General features: G+C 57.6%; 1 protein-coding gene across 2 annotated transcripts in view; it reads left to right on the forward strand.

Annotated features, from left to right (window-relative positions):
- The window catches only part of PACRG (parkin coregulated), a 322,109-nt gene extending 307,071 nt beyond the window's left edge, over positions 1 to 15,038 (forward strand). For both annotated transcript variants that reach the window (XM_054722617.1, XM_054722616.1), the window contains one exon: positions 14,716 to 15,038. In XM_054722617.1, the coding sequence (XP_054578592.1) occupies positions 14,716 to 14,876 (161 nt within the window). In that variant the 3' untranslated portion in view covers positions 14,877 to 15,038. The remainder of the gene's footprint in view (positions 1 to 14,715) is intronic.
- Positions 15,039 to 16,945: the final 1,907 nt, after the last annotated feature.

A 16,945-nucleotide genomic window follows, 5' to 3' on the forward strand; every position in this document is an offset into this window, starting at 1 on the left:
ACGCTTTTCACACACAAACCAAAGAATGGTTTGGTATATTATCTGCAAGTAATCCCATTTGAGGGTAACCCCCGACATCTTGACGTAAGGCACTTGGTAAACATGAGGGCTGGACCAACCGGAGCCCGGGTCTTGCCTGGGGCGCGCCTGGCAGGCAGCTGAGGAGGGTCCCCCAGGACCAGCAAACTGAGGGACGGTGGGTGCTGAGGGACGGTGGGTGCTGAGGGACGGTGGGTGCTGAGGGATGGTGGATGCTGAGGGACGGTGGGTGCTGAGGGACGGTGGGTGCTGAGGGACGGTGGGTGCTGAGGGATGGTGGGTGGGGTGGGGCGGGGATGTGCAGTCACCAGGAAGGGACTCAGGAAAGCTTTTTAGAAACCGAAGCTCTTGCAAATGTTCTTCCTACTGGAGGTGATCAATGCTCTAACTTATTGATGATGGGTCTCCCCCGCGTTTCCGAGGAGTCCCTCAGGGCCTTTCAGTTCCCAGGGACGGCAGCCGGGGGACCTGGGGAAGTGACAGCAACTCCCGCCCGGAGGCGGCTGGCTGAGTCAGCTGGGAGCCAGGGCTGCGTGTCTGCGGCACCGGAAACGCACTCCCAACCGCCGGCCCCAGCCCCCGGGCGCCGAGACCCGCTCTCTTATGGAAACCACCCCGTAGACAGGCTAATGGGCGACGGATCGGCACGGACCGCTCTCCTAGGGAAGCAACCACCACGGAGCCAAAGGAAAAGGACTGAAGAAGGTCACTCCTTCTCAGGAATTAAAAACGCGAAGCAAAGCAAGGCGAGGGCTCTCCTGCCCTGAGGCGTGAACACGCTGATGGTGGCAGCGCCCGGCGTGGTGCCCAGGCGAGCGCCGCTGCGGGGACGGCAGCCTGGCACAGCCTGGCACAGCCTGGCACAGCCCGGCACAGCCCGGCACAGCCTGGCACAGCCTCCGACGCCAGCGAGGCCGCGTGGGCACCGGCAGCTACAGCCTGTGTGTGCACCTGTGAGGGTGGCTCCGAGGAAACGGGGGAGCTAAGGGGAAGGGCTGTGGCACAGACACGGTCACCGCGTGGCTATCGGGACGGAGGGACTCGCGGGGAGGCCACGGCCCTGGCGGAGGCGCTGGCCGAGTGCTCTCGCTCCTTCCACTCACGGCGTAAAGTCGTTAGAAACTGCGATTGTGTGTCGTGTGTCTCAGCGTCGGGAGGAGCGGACGTGACAACTTGGTGAGATGGTGCTCGCCGACCCCACGTGCTGCCGCTCCGGGCCTCTGCGCTGCAGCCCGCACGGCCTCCTTCCCGGCGCCAGCGGCCCGTCTCCCGCCTCCGCTGCTCCCAGGCCCCCTGAGCCGCTCACCCTGACCCTCTCCCTGATCAGCCCTTCCTCCACACCCTCACCCACGCCGGTCCCGCCCCCCGCCCGCGCTCGGGAACACCGCCCGTGGCCTTGAAGTCACAGAGGCGGCCAAGGCCGTCCGAGTTCCAGTAGGAGCCGGTTCCCGATTCCCCCGTCCCCTCCTGCCTCGTCCCCTGTCCTCCAACTGGGAAGCCAGGGTGCAGACCTCCCGGAGATGGGGCTCCAGGAACAATAAACGCCCCCTCCTGCGTGACTTGCAGACAAGGGCCCAGGCCCTGCTCCGGGTCCGAGGCCGTCGAGTGAGCTGTTTCATTAAACAACGCGGCAGAAAGCTTGCTCCGTGGTGTCCGGGGGAGCGATGCTTCTTGTCTGTCCGGAGGAGAGGGGTCGGGGACAGGCTGCTGTTGTCCGGGGCTCGGGTGCTGATCAGAGGGGCGGCAGCGGCCTCAGTTGCCGAAACTTATCGGCGGCGTATCATGGTCCTAAAGACATACATGTTCTCTTACTTCATCCTGGCCCCTGGCCCTGCAGGCAGGCGGTAAACATGAGGGCAGGTGGCACCTGTTTCCATCCCAGATTCAACAACGGCCGTTTGCATTCCACAGGAGCCTGTGCCCAGGCCGGGGGCACCAGCCCTCCTCTCCCTGCGGCCTTGGTCTGGGCTCACCTACTCCTAACCCCCGAGGCAGGGAAAGCAATTGTGTGCACTAAACTGAGGACTTTAAGCGATAAAAATGTAACTCAGGCAAATAAACAGCCTTTATTCAAAAGTATCCGACGTCAGCATATTTCACCTATCAGCATTTGCAAAAGCTTCAGTTTCAATTCTTGTGCAAACCCGATTTTGCTGCTCCGGCAAATTACTGGGCCACGTTTTCATTTTCCGCCCACAATTTAAACACCTCTCTCTCTCTCCCCCTCTCCCTCTCTCTCTTTCTCCCCCACTCACTCTTTTCGCCCTGTGGCCCGAACTTTGATTGGACTTCAGCAAAGCCCTGGGCGTTCCCGGGCCGGCTGGCGGATTTTCGGGTTGTGTTCGGCTTGGACAGGCTCGGTGGCAGCGGCTGGCCCTGGTCACATTTAACTCACCGGCGTAGCCGCTGACAAGGGACCGTCAGGCCTGGAAAGCCTTCGCGAGGCTGCTCTAAGCTGAAACCATTGTGGAAGGTTCTATGCCGTCCCTTCTACACGGTGAACTCAGTTCCACCCGGCCCATCGCTTTGATTTGTTCATCAAATATTTTATTTTTGCGTTCATCGAGCTCATTTGCCGGGAGAGGTTCCCGCTCTGTAAAACGCCCAGCTAATTGCTTGGAAAGGTATTCCCACTTTGCACCTAATAACTCACTTTAGAAATGTCAGAGAGCAGACGCTTGGGCATGCTGGGGTGTCTCCCAGAAGCGGGGAGTCTGGTCTACGGGGACTGTACGCTGCGCTTCTGCATCGGAAGCGCCATGAGAGAGGCCTTTCTTTATTTCCTGCCGGAGGATAGACGGCACGCGGAGGCCGTGGGTCCCCGCCCCTGTGGCCCCACGCCCCGCGGTGCGGGCTGTCCACCGCTCTCTGCTATGACGGCATCGCCAGTGGACACACCAGCTTCTCAGTTCTGAGTTCACCACATCGATGAAATTCCAAACTCCAATAGAGATCATTTGAGAAGTACATTTCCCCATAGTTTACTGCACTTGCTGATGACACTTGTTAGAAATCTGACCTTTCGCCCTGGCCGGTTTGGCTCAGTGGATAGAGCATCAGCCTGCAAACCAAAGGGTCCCGGGTTCAATTCTTGTCAAGGGCACGTACCTCGGTCACAGGGTCCACCCCGGCCCGGGCCCTGGTCGGGTGTGTTTCTCTCACATCGATGTTTCTCTCTGTCTCTCCCTCTCTCTTCCACTCTCTCTAAAAATCAATGGAAAAATACCCTCGGGTGAGGATTTTTTTTTTTAAAGAAAGAAAGAAATCTGACATTTCTTTTTTCCTTTTGTGCCTTAGCCACACACAGCACAAACTCAGAGCTGAACATAGGTTGTGTCATTAATGTTTCCTGAAAACGGAAACCTGCGCTGGCAGCTGTCACGCTGGCTCAGTTTTTAGTTTTCAGCATCAGCCTCAAGTAGTAAAATTACTTCCAACAAGTTTGCATCTCTCCTGAAAGCAGCCGTCAATATTTCCTTCCCAGCGGAAATCATTACTTGGCTATTTCTTGCGTTGGCTGAAAAGTACCATGTAGCTCTGTAAGAAATTATATTCACCCAAATTTAGATATTCAATGAAAACACTATTTTAAAAATCCAGCACTTTCTTCATCTTAGAGCAAAGGCTGCTCATAGAGTGAATGGGATAATCTGCTTTTCCATTTTGGAAAGAGAACATTTTTCCTCTCAAATGTAAGGGTGACTCGGGTAATCCCCACTTTAAACCAAGGCGGACTTCAGAAGAGAGAGGAGGCTATTTAACTGCCGGCCCCTCCCTGTGCTTAAACTCACCTGTTCAAACCTTTTCAAACCTTTTCAAACCCACAGAAATGCTTTTGCTGAGGGTGAGAACTCATAAGTATGTAAATAGCAGACAAAGAATAAGAATCCATTTAATTGCAGTCACCACATTTAACATACAATGTATTTAGAACTGAATTTGGTTACATAATACTAGAGGCCCGGTGCATGAAATTCATGCATTGGGGTGAGGGAGGGGTGGAGGGGGGTCCCTCAGCCCGGCCTGTGCCCTCTCAAAGTCCGGGAGCCCTGTGATCAATGCCCCGCAGAGGGAAGCCCCGCCCAGTCGCTGCAGCCCGCCAGTCAGTGGCCTGGGCCTCCCTCTTTGGGGCGATCATGGAGCCCGCCCCCTACCCCCCTCCTCCCCGCCCCCCCCCCCGATTGACTGCCTCACCGGCCGGTGGCCTGGGCCTCCCTCTGCGGCATGATCCTGGGGCAATGGCAGGGCCCCCTGACCAATCGCGTCGCACCCGCCTTGGCTGGCCTGGCGCCAGTGGGTGTCATAGCGTGTCGTCTGGGCTGTGGTTCTGCTGTTCGGCTGTTCGGTCGACGTGCATGTTAGGCTTTTATTATTATAGATCTGGATTCAGAAAGCCCACGAGGTGGTCACTGGTTTATTCCTGTGTCCCTTTCACAGCTGTCTAATTTGCACTTGATGCCAACGCACGAGGTTTATACCCAGCGTGATCCTGTCTTTCAAGAGGGGGGAGAGGGCAGGAAAGCTACGTAAACATAAAACACAGCCCAAGGCCTGGAGCAGGGTGGGGAACCGTTTTCTGCCAAGGGCCGTGTGGATATTTATAACATCATTCGCCTCACGTAATCCATGTAATATAAATGTATGTTGCTCCGAGGAAAGCTCCTCGATGTGTTGAATTTGCAGTCCTGCCTGCGGTTGCCTGGGCAGGGCCAGACCAAGTGATTTCACAGGCCCGGTCCAGCCCTGGGCCGGACGGTCCGCACCCCTGGTCTGGAGCGGCGTGTGGCCGAGGGAGGTGGGGGTCACTGACCACTGCTCCAGGAATTCCAAGGAAGGAAAGAGGATTGTGGGGTCAACTCCACCGAGGAAATAAATTCAAAGCTAGCCTTGAAAGAGGTCAGCTTCGACTTGTCAGGAGTGGGAGGGGCGTGAATTCCTACGCGGAATTTTAAAGACCCGAATAGAAATCGCACGCTGTGGGGCAGGTGAGAAATCCAGTCTGAGTGGAGAGGAAGGTCTTGCTGGGAAGAAGCAAAATGTAAGACCCGTCTCAGAGGGAGCGCAGGTCACAGAGGCCCCGGAGGAGGGGGCATTTGACTCTGATCTGCCAAGCGACCTGGCGATGCCACTTATTAATCGGGAGGAAACGTGGTTGGGAACATCGATCTGCAGGATGAAGTAGGAAGAGGAGAGCGTGACGGTGGGCAGACCAAGCAGGCGATGACCTACGTCGGGGTGGACCGAGGGGCCAACTGGAATCGGATGGAGGAACAGTCCACGGCGCTCTGCACGACAGCCAACCAAACAAATGGAAGGCGGGGACAAAGAGGGCCCGGACTTCTCAGCCCATCCCAGGGTTCCTCGCGACATTGGCCTCCTCAGGTTCGACGCAGGAGTCAAGAGAAACCATTTCCTGAAGGGACACAGAGACCCACCACTCTTCCTGGAGGATGGGAAGCTGGACTCAGATTCATAAACTGCCCCAACATCTGTGGCTTGAATTGGGCTTTTTTTTTTTTTAAGGACAAAGACTATTCAGATACCGCCAGGATCTCTTCTTTTCACCACCTCCACCCCTCTCTGCCCCTCCCCACTACCCTGCAGAGGCAGGTTCTCCCAGCGCCTCGGGCCTCCCTCTCCCAGGCCTCCCTCCCCCAGCGCCTCGGGCCTCCCTCTCCCAGGCCTCCCTCCCCCAGCGCCTCGGGCCTCCCTCTCCCAGGCCTCCCTCCCCCAGCGCCTCGGGCCTCCCTCCACACGCAGCAGAGACACCTGGACAGTGGCTCTCAGTTGCCTCTCCATCTCGTGCCCATGGAAGGCCTATCACTTCCCCATCTGAACACCATGCGGCTCAGACCCAGCGATCTGGAAACACGGAGTACGTGCGCATGAAGACCGGAGGGTCGGGATGTGAGTCGCCCCTGTTCCTGGTGTATTTATTGTAGGAGGAAGTCCTTGAAATCAGGCCGCCTTGATCGTGTCTTCCTGCTTGTAGCTCTGCAAAGGGTGCCACGATGTCAGGGACGTACCATGAAGCACAGCGAGCGCAGTAGTCTGGGCCGTAACGTGGAGTTAAGATGAACCCATTCCTTGGTTGCAGGTGGCAGGCTAGCTCCCCCACATTCACACCCAGGCCCCCTCTCCTAAGGATATCCCTTCTCTGCGGGGTTCAAGCTCTTCTTCCAGGTGCCAAGGCAGCGTCACTGCTCCCTGGCTCACTCTCTGTGTCGACTCAGACGTCCCCATTACCCTCCTGACACACGTCAGCAGACCCCCAGTCTCTGTTTCCGCAGCCCCAGCATCAGGTGGCGCCTGGGTCATGCACCAGGGCGCCTCACCTCTCCACACCTCAGCTTGCCCCTCTGTGCAGGGAGCCGACCATAATACTCAGCTCCTAGGGCATGCGTTAGCATCTCTGTGGTGGTTATGATTGCCCACCAGGAGCTGTGCCGCAGGGAGTAGGTTGAAGACGAGAGTTGGACCCAGAACGCTCTGCTCCTTTTTAGACACGGGCTTCCCGGTGAACCGTGCTGGCCAACAAGAAAGACAACTTCGTCAAACAAGTCCTTACCCAGCGAGGAGCGTAACTCACCTGCCCATGGTCTGGACCAGACCTCCATCAGCTGAATCTCTTCTAAAAATTAACGGGTAGCCGAAACCGGTTTGGCTCAGTGGATAGAGCGTCGGTCTGCGGACTGGAAGGTCCCAGGTTCGATTCCGGTCGGGGGCATGTACATTGGTTGCGGGCACATCCCCCGGTGGGGGGTGTGCAGGAGGCAGCTGGTCGATGTCTCTCTCTCATCGATGTTTCTAGCTCTCTATTCCTCTCCCTTCCTCTCTGTGAAAAATCAATAAAATATATTAAAAAAAAAAAAATTAAAAATTAACGGGTACATTTGGTTTTTATTCTAAGGCATCAGCGTCTACGTAGACTTATTGAAATAGCAGACTAGAGTGATTTTGGGTGGTGTGTCAGCAAATCCTTGGAGTTTTTGACAGTGTTCTCTTCCTTAACTAGAACTAATTACATAAACATTGGTCCTTTTGGGTTTTCTTAGGACTTGATTTGAAGGCTGAATTTGATGCTCATGAGATCTGTGACTTGCTCTGAAGAATTATACCGCTGCTTTGTGATCATTTTTTCAGTTCGAAATACATTGAATAATCATCATTCCCCAAAGCGTGTTTCAAAGTTAAATTGTGATATCATAAAATGGGATGTTGGGATGGGTAGGAGCCAGAAACCACCCAAAATGTAGTCCCTTCTTGTATAGGGGAGGTGACTGAGATTCAGAGAAGGTATAAGACACCTGTCTGTAGTTAAACTGCTAGTGAGCTATTGAACATCGCAGCTACTCAATTATTGAAATATTATATGACAAGTTATCTGCCTCGAAGTCCAATTTCCCCCCACTATACCAGTACACCCCAATGTTATCATTGCTAATGCCTGAGAGAAATAAATCTACTTTGCAGTTGGAAAATGGCAGTTGTTTGGAAATTTTCATTGTTTAGCTGGTGGGAAATTTAAATATTTCATGGACAGTTGGGCCAAGATGATGATCTTTTGTTTCACAAGTGATCAGTGCCCCCATTCGGAAGGTGAAACCCTTTCCCTGAGCTTTCAAATCTACGGTGGCTCGGCAGCCTCTTGCTTTCGTCACCTGCCTCCTGTGTCAGAGAAGGAAGAAGAGAGAGAGGCATCCAGCTAGGAATCGGGGTCTTGCTCCACAGCTTTTGTCTTCAGAGGAAAGAAATCCTGTGAATCCCATTCCTGTCAACAGGCCCTGCGGGGAGGGAGGTACTGAAGCCCGGGCACCCCTAGCATGCCGGAGGCTGTGTTATACGTTGTGGGCTGCAAAACCATCCCAACCGTGATGCGCACCTCCCCGCGTGAACAAGGCTTTGGAGCCGCCCACTGTCAAGTCGTACTGGAGAGTCTGTTGAAAACCGTCACTTTCCAAGAGGATATGAGGTCACCCCGGAAGGGCGGGCTATGAAGGCCAAACTCGGAAACACCCGGAGCTCTGAACGGGAGGTCACGTTCCGGTTAAGAGAAGGAAAAGGAAAAAAGGTCCGTCCCCTCAACGTGTGGACAGCAAAGCCAGAAACAGAAAGTGAAGCGAGCATTCGTTTAGGGTCCTAAAGGGATCTAACCTCAAAGCATCTCCCCAAAAGGCGCTTCCCTTAGCAGAGTCGAAGAAGGAATCCAGTCCTCGATTTTCTTCCCGTCTTCCCTTTCTCTTCCGTTCTCTCCTCTCCAGGGACGACCACAACGGAATTCATAGTGGTTTCTACTGTAATTTTCCAAACTCTATGGGAGAAAGGCTTTTATTCCAAAACAGATAACACTGTTTCTATAAAGTAAATTGAATTCAAACTAACTCCAAATAAACAGACATTTCCGGCAAAACAAATGTTGACAATTTAATCTAGGTCTTGAATTGAACATTTCTTAAAAGATCAACTATATCCGCGTCTCTCTTTTCTCCCTATCTTAATTCTCATTAAAAAAGGAAAACGAGCTCAAAAGCAACCCTTTTCCAAACGTGTAAATATCGTGAGTCATCTTTTTAATGACATCTTGCTAGATGAGTCATCTTTTTAATACTTCGCTTTCGGAAAATGTCAGCTTACGTGCAAGCAGGGAATTAGTCTGGGTCACCGCAATCTCATAACTGCGGGGCCTGCTAACGGGGGAGTGTGCTCAGTCATCCAGCAGGAAGTCTGTGGTGCTTTAATGGCACCTGAAACATAATAACAGTCCTTGCTCTAGGCTCCACCTGCACATGCCTGCCAGGACCTGAACCCAGGCCCACGGGCTCCCGTTCCCTCCCCAGTGGTGACGGCACGGCTCCCAGTGGGCAGGGCGGCTCCAGTCCCGCTGTGGAGGCTGCAGGTCTGGGCAGGTGGCTTTCGAGTGCCGGACATTTTTTAGCTCAGCATTTGGGGAAACCAAAAATGCCTTTTCTGATCCAAAAAGAAACGATTCGGTGTCTTCTGTTAGCATTTTTTTAAAGCTTCCACTCGGCATTGCTTTGTGGGGACCTTACGGCCCAGGTGGGCACGCACCATAGGACCCACGTTCTCTGGGCACACGAGCTCATCACCAGCCCTCTGTCCCCCGGGGACATGGGGGGGGGGGGTGCAGGCAGCGAGCTGTCTGTCGGCTGCTCCGTCCCAGGGACACTCTCCTCCTCCTGAGAAAAGCTTCCGGCCGGACTTGGCCTGGGCTCTCTTCAGAGGCTCTGAGTGCAGATCGGCCCAAGGACCACACTCCCGAGACAGCGACAGGCCCCGGCGGGTGCAGCCGCCGCCCCGGCAGCGGCCACGACGTCAGAGCCTCGGTGTATGGCCGGTGCAGCCTCAGGTGTGTGAGCGCATCGGGCGCGGCCTTTGCGGGTCTGAGTCACTTAAGTGTGTTGGACGCGGGAGAGCGCACGGGAGCCGCGGCCGTGGAGCGTGGCGGGCGAGCGGGCTGGCAGGTCGCCGTCAGTGGGCAGATCGGTACCGACCGGCTGGCCGTCCTGCGAATCATCCCTTCTCCCCTGGTTCACCGGGGCTTCCATGGAGCTTCCCACGCTCGTGTTTTCCTTAAGATCGTTCGGTCCGCCAGCTCCTCCCGCGCCCAGGCCGGGAGCAGCCCAGGCGGACAGGCGGAGGGTGCCCGGCGCTCCCCTCCCGGGGCCCTGCCCGCCCCGGGTCCCCCTGTGTGTGCCCCTCCGAGGGCAAGACTGTGCTTCCGAGGGAGATTCCAAAGTTAGCGAAAGCACTTCTTTCCCCGAAATCGTGCTGATTTCCTCCCTAGTCAGGACGCCCGTCATTTCATCGCCGGAGGAAACGCGTCTGCGCAGGTCTGCGGGAAGAGCCCGGCAGCCCCTGTGCGCTCACAGTCCCCACGGCCCAGCGACCTCTCCTTTCCGAACAGCCCGGGGCGGGCCCGGTCCCACCAGCACGTCCGCCACGGGTCACGTTGGACGGAGAGTCAGATCCCAACGGAGTGCGCGCCCCCGGGGCCCGGGCCATCGGGGAGTGCTTGCTGCTCTCCCGGTCTCCGAGGTAGAGGACCGAGGGCCCCGCCGACTAAGCCACCACCGTGCTGGTTCGGACGCGGGTGCCGGAGGCAGCGGAGGCCGGCTCCGGGGGCACCGCTGGGTGAGTGGCCTGCAGGCGGACAGCGGGCCACAGGACTGCCATGGGCGCTGCCAGCGAAGGTGCCACGTGCCCGGGTGGGAAGTCCTTGCTCTGGCCGCCCAAATTGTCCCTTTTTCAGTTTTTCCCTTTTCCTATAATAGTCATAACTTTTTAAAAAATATATTTTATTGATTTTTTACAGTGAGGAAGGGAGAGGGATAGAGAGTTAGAAACATCGATGAGAGAGAAACATCGATCAGCTGCCTCCTGCACATCCCCTACCGGGGATGTGCCCGCAACCAAGGCACATGCCCTTGACCGGAATCGAACCCGGGACCTTTCAGTCCGCAGGCCGACGCTCTATCCACTGAGCCAAACCGGTTTCGGCAATAGTCATAACTTTTTAAGAGGAAAAGAATAAAAGCTACTACACAGTCCAGAAATTGCAAAAAAAAAGCTCAGAGGACATTTCATCGAAACCCTACGTGACACGTGTCTGCCGCCCGCCCATGTGCACGAGATGGAGGGGCGGCTGAGAGCCACTGTCCAGACATCCCTGTGACGTGTGTGTGCGTGTGCCTGTCACCTCCCTCTGCCGTGGCCCTGGGGGACGCCGTGTCATGGCAGCCACTTCCCCCACGAGCCGCGTTCATGCCCCGGAGGATGCCCTCCCGGCACGGCCCACTTCGGGCCCAAATGGCATCTAGGGAGAGACCGTCCCAGGCGTGGACAGATGAACGAGGGTGAGGCAGAGAGTGCAGTGTGCTGGCCGTACGTAGTGCCGCGTCGTCAGGACCAGCCTCAGGGGCGCATGCTCTCAGAGAACCTCCTGATCGGGAGCGACGGTCAGGCCAGGGTCACAGCCTCCCCCAGGGGAGCCGCTGAGGGGCGCCAGCCCTGGCCCCGCCCCTTCTCCCCAGCCGCGCCGTGCCCCCTGACCCCTCCGTGCCCCCTGACCCCGCTGCAGGCCGCGTGTTGCCACGAAGGAAACGCAGCTTGTGCAGCATCGCTGTGTCTCTTTAGCCGCCGGACGTGACACGGGCTCCAGCTGCCTCCTCAGAGCGGACGATTGTCCACACCCTCTCCTTTCAAGCGCTATTTCCCACGGCACAGACCACAGGGCGCCCCCAAAGCGCAGACACACGCTAGAATGGTGAGAAAGGCAGTGTGGACCCAAATCCATCCCGTTTTCGGAGTGGAGCTCTCAGCTGTTGAAGTGTGTATACGTTTGGGGGTGGGGGGGGGCACCCTGCATTAACATGGTGAGCTCACACGAGTCCCCGCACGTTCAGATTCTCAAAGACACGGACCCTCGTGCCCGCTTGAGAGGGAGGCCCCTTGCTGCCCGCCTCCCCTGAGCTGCCCTGCGCCGTCCCGGCGGGCACAGAGGGGGGTTCCTGCCTCGGCAGCCACAGCGCAGTCCAACGCCAACCCACTTTCTGAGCAAGCAGCTTCCATTCTGCTCTGTTCTCTTTACCGCCGGGGTGTGCACACTGGGGAGGAACAAAACGCCACATAGTTTGCTCACTCCTACAGTTCAATGTTTTCTAAAAAGTAAGAATAGGTTCTTATTGAAACGCGGGCTTGCTGTCAGGGCGGCATTCTGGAAGGCCGTGGAAAACGGGGCGGGTGAAGCCGCCTTTGTGCGCGGCTTTCCAAGCCCCTCGCCTCCGCCGGGAAAATATGCCGCACGGTCTATTCAGTTCCTGACCTTTGACTAAGACGCCAACAAAAGGCGCCATTTATTAGCGATCGGTTTGCGTCTCTTTGTCCGTAAGGAACTGGCTCAAGCCCGTCACGACTCAGCGCCGTCACCCGCTGCGTCCCCCACGCGCCCACCCGGTGTCTGTGCCCGGGCCTGGCTGTCCTGCGCCCACGTAGGTCCTGCCACCTGCCCCGCGGGTTCCTCAGGAGCGTCACCTGGCGGGGAGGGGCGGGAGGCCCTCGGAGATCAGCCCCTCCGAGCGGGACCCTGGGACGACGGAGCTGTTTCTGATCGACGTGCTCGCCAACGCCCACCTCCTGGCCACACGGGGCCCGGCTGTCCCTGTCCCTCCTGCCCCTCCTGGCGCCTGTGTTGCTTTTGTCCTCCCTCTTTTGGACTTTCTTCCCTAACATGTGGGTTTTCTCTCCACACACACCCCTACCTCCTCCTCCTCTCAGTTCAACCCAAAGGCCTCCCATTGCAAAGTCCCCCAAATGGACCGAGACCACTTGCCCTCGCTGAGGGCAGGAACTCACTTAGACCACCGCGTACATCTTTAAAAGAAGGAAGAGAGTGAGGGAGGGAGGGAGGGAGGGAGGGAGGGAGGGAAGGAAGGAAAAGCCTGCTTGCTTTAAGTGTGCATCGATCTGCTTTTTTTTTTTTTTTTTTTTTGAAGTTTATCTTTTGCTCAAAAACAATCGGGCAGGAGCCCTTGGGTCAAGCATTGTCTCGTCAGCATGTTCCGGGTGACTGTGCCTGTGGGTAGTTTAGCCGATCAGCTGCTCTGTAACTCAGACTTCAGTCCCCCCACCCCCACCCCCAGCTCCGTGTGGGAGAGCAGAGAGGGTTCCACCCTGAGCAAGAAAACCCGCCTCATGGCCAGGCTGCGGGAGCCGCTCTGAGCTCCCCGGGACGGATTTCTCAGGCGCTATAGCGTGAGACTCGTGGTGAAGCACAGTAACCTCCATCGTGTGTGAAAACTGCAGTTTGACATTCTCTGTATTGGCAGATAGTCCCTTGTTCTGTAGACTCTGTCATTTTCAGACAGTCTCTTATTCTGTGGAATAACTGTTTTAGTTTGAATAATAGAAAAAGATAAAAACTTAACTGTCTGACCTTGCCAGCCAGCCGTCTAACGTAATGGACTCATACTGATAATAATTCCCATGTTCTTATGCCAAATGTGTGTTCTTCATGTATCCAAGATGGCAAACTGTCTGTAACAATAACTCACACAGAGCTAGCTTGTTGTAAGACCTGCAGACACAGAAGCTCAAAAGGTATAAATACGGGAAACTTCCTGGGTGACTTCGCTCAGAGGTTTGGAAGGGACACCTCCCTCTGGGCCGCGCGCAATAGACGGCTCCTAATTCATTGGCTCATTAAGGCGTCTTGCATCTCACTCGCTGGTTTACGACACAGCAATGTCTCTTCTCTTCCTGCAAACGGGACCTGATTCCGCTGCCCTGACCCCCACCGCGGAGGCGAATCAGGGACCACCCGTGCGCTGTGCTGTGGGCATGGAGCTCTCTCTCTGACAGGTTTCTGGGAAGGTCAAGCAGAGGAACTGCTTATCCGCGCCGTGTGGGGTGTAATTGTCCTTTGTTTCTGATCTGAACCATCACTCAATCTTTTTTCAAATGTCCCAAAAACCGGGGAGAAAAGGCTTGAAATCCCCTTCTTTTCCCTCCTTAACGTTCTCTCCACGTATGGCTCCGGAATGTTTACCTTGCTTGAAGGTGAAATAGTTTACCTCGCAACACGCACGCATTCCAGGGGCTCTTCCCGCAGCCTCCTCACTCTCACCTCAGCTAGGAGGGGGCCTGTGCACAGAGGTGCGGTGGCCACGCGCCCAGAGGGAGAGTCCGCGCGGACGTCCTGGGACATCTGCGTGACACGGCCCGTGAATGGGTGCAGTGACTGTGATTAGAGTCAAAGCCGGGGAGCTGTCAGCCTCTGGACTGAAGCAAAGGTCCCCGTTTCTGTCAGGTGCCCGGGCACTTGGGTACCTCGTCCAGGCCTCTCCCAGGCCGGGCGGCCACACGCTTGCTCCCCGCGTGTGAGCGTGAGTGTGCTGTGAGGACTGAACGTCCGGCCGCGGGGAGGCTGGGCCTGCGTGGGGACCTCCAGGCGCCCGCCCTGGGCTGACCGCCCGCCTGGGCTTAGAGAGACTCCAAAACCAGCAGAAACTCCCCGTGAAACGGGCACTGAAACCGCCATCCAGATGTTAGGGATCAGGCAGGAGCCGTCACAGCAGCAAAGACACGTCCCCTAGCCCCCTGCACCCAGAGGGGTGGGACCAACTGGAAAATAGCCCTCAGGTTAGGGACACGGCCCTGGGGGGGACAGAGATGAGAGCGCGTGCAACAGCCACACAGACGGGGCGGGCCAGCCTCTCCCCCAGAGAGAGCCCCTGTGAGCCGCAGGCCCCCCTCCCCCCCCCCGCCCCCCCCGCCCTGCCTGCCCGAGGCGGCTCCCAGGGCCGCGTCAGGGTTTTGAAGGACTCAGGGCCCAAGAGGACAGCCTCCATGTCACTGTCTGATTCCAGGAGGAGGAGGCGCCCCGGCCCGTGAGCTGTGCTGTCGCCATGACGACCCCACAGGGCCTCTCCTTTCCTTAGCTGAGATGCATTCGCACCCGCTCCCGCCTGGGACTTGGTGCTTTTGTACGTCTGTCTGTCACCACGCCCCAGGCCCCGCCAGAGCGCGTGCAAATGTACAAGCGGGCCGTGCTCGGGTGCCCTGAGCGGCCCTCGGAGCCAGTGCCCGGCTGGTGGGCTGGTGTGCGGGGCACCGCGGGCCGCAGGGCAGTGACGGCCTCTCTGTGTGTCTCCCGACCAGTGAACTCCGGGGACGGCATCGACTACAGCCAGCAGAAGCGGGAGAACGTGGGCGACCTGATCCAGGAGACGCTGGGGGCCTTCGAGCGCTACGGGGGAGAAGAGGCATTCATCAACATCAAGTACATGGTGCCCACCTACGAGTCCTGCCTGCTCAACTAGCGGCCGGCCGCCGGGGCGCCGGCGGGGCGGGGGGTCCCCGTGCTCCCACCACGGGCTCCTCTCCTTCTCCGGCTCCCCCAGCCGCTGGGACAGTGGCCTCGGCCGGGCGCCCGCCCGCCGGGCGCCCGCTTTCCGGTACATAAATAGTGCCCGTTTCTTAGATGACAGTGTGTCCTGTGCTCATTTGTCCCCGAGGAGGAGCGCCTCTCTCTGCAGCGGGGACGACAGGAGCCCGAGCCCGGCCTCCAGTTGTACAGACAATAGACGGCTCAGCGATGGCCCTTGTGTGTCCGCCGGCCCCGAGGGGCTGTCCGGGCTGGAAGGGGCGGTGACTGGGTGTTTGTCACGGAGACAGGCGCCGGCTCAGCAGCACCTCGGGGCAGCTGTGCGAGCAGCGCTGGGACCGCCGATAAACCCGCGAGGAGGTCACGGTTCCATTCCCGTCAGGGCCCATGCCTGGGTTATGGCCTCCATCCCACGTGTGGGGTGTGCACAGGCAGCTGATCTGTGGTTCTCTCTCATCATGGATGCCTCTCTCTCTCTCTCTCTCTCTCTCTCTCTCTCTCTCTCTCTCTCGCCCTGTCCCTTCTTCTCTGAAATCAATAAACACATATTTCAAACAAACAAACAAAACCAAAGAAAGGGGACTCTGGTGTCCCGGGATGCAGCCCGTCCTGAACCTCAGCGGGAACCGTAACCCAAGCTTCAGCCCAGAGTGGGGGCTCGCAGGAGCTCCGGGCTGTATGGGGTGGGGGAGGGGGTCAGTGGGCACAGGGGGGCGCAGGGTGAGGTGTGAAAGGTAACCCGGATCACGTGACTCGGGACAATGCTCGTTTGGACGCTTGTCCCTCCACGTGGGTCAGGGCCCGGCCTGCTGCTGACAGATGTTATCCAGCGGTTTGCTCAGGGCTTGTATTCATGTCGGGAAGTGACTTCGATGCCTTTTAATCATCGGATCTTAATGAACAGCCCTTGCAACAAGTCAATTTCCTTCCCTCCCGCCACCCGGATGGTTCTCACAGCGCGCTCTGTGGGTCCGATGGCAGGATCTGGGGATTTTATTGAGACTAAAAAAAAAATAGACAAGGAACATGCACTTTTCCATTCAACTGAAAAAGAAAAGAGGGCCCCGAAAGGAAGGCCCCCCATGGGGCTCTCAGCCCTGACCGCGGCCACGCAGCTGGCCCGGCGGCGAGCTCAGGCGTCGGAAGCTCCGCCCAGGACGCCTCCTTCTGCAGCCATTTCCGCACAAACGTGAGGATAGGAGGTGCGAACCCGCCCGCTGAGCGTGGCCTAGAGATCACTGTCACCGTTGGCGAAGACAAGTTTCCGAAGGCAAACACCGCATTTGACGCCTCGCTCCTGCCCCGTGTCCCTGGGTCCCTGGGTCCCTGGGTCCCTGGGTCCCTGGGTCCCTGGGTGCGGGAAGGCGGCCAGCGTCTGGGCAGCAGCTCCTGGAGCACCCAGGGTAAACAGAGAGGCCTGACTCGGGAGGACACGTTGGCTTCGGTGTGTCATGCTTTGAAAGGACCTCGCAGGAAGCCAGCGCCAACAGGTCACGGCGGGTTTTCCTTCAACGATGATGCTCGGCGGCGCCCACAGGCTCTCCTCTGGCCTCGGCGATGGGGGCAGAGGGCGCCGTGTCCGCGTGCTGCGGGGAAGATGGGGGCTTGCTGGTGCCTCTGACCCTTCCTGCTGGCATTTCCCACGTGGCTTTCTTTGTCAGGGCTCAGGAGCCGCCTGGCCTCTCGCTCCGGGTCACGCTCACAAAACCTGCCGGGTGTGGGGGTGAGGGGACCCCCCACACACACACACTTAGCCAGGAGCCTAACCTTGGTTTGGGATTAAAGCCTCGGGGTTCACCTCCCAGCTCCGTGACTTGTTGCCACGCTGCCCTGGGGAGCTGTTTCCCCTCCCCGAGCCCCGGCCTCCGGCCCAGCCCGGAAGCTGCGATGCTGTGGGATGACGCCGGCCTTCAGGAATGCTGCCCGGCCCTCGGGGGAGTGCCCGTGCGGCTCCTCATACCTGCGGCCCGTATTCCAGAGAGAAGCAGCTTATCCCCAAGGCTG

The sequence above is a fragment of the Eptesicus fuscus genome, chromosome 10 (assembly GCF_027574615.1).
Source record: "Eptesicus fuscus isolate TK198812 chromosome 10, DD_ASM_mEF_20220401, whole genome shotgun sequence".
Classification (NCBI taxonomy): Eukaryota; Metazoa; Chordata; class Mammalia; order Chiroptera; family Vespertilionidae; genus Eptesicus; species Eptesicus fuscus.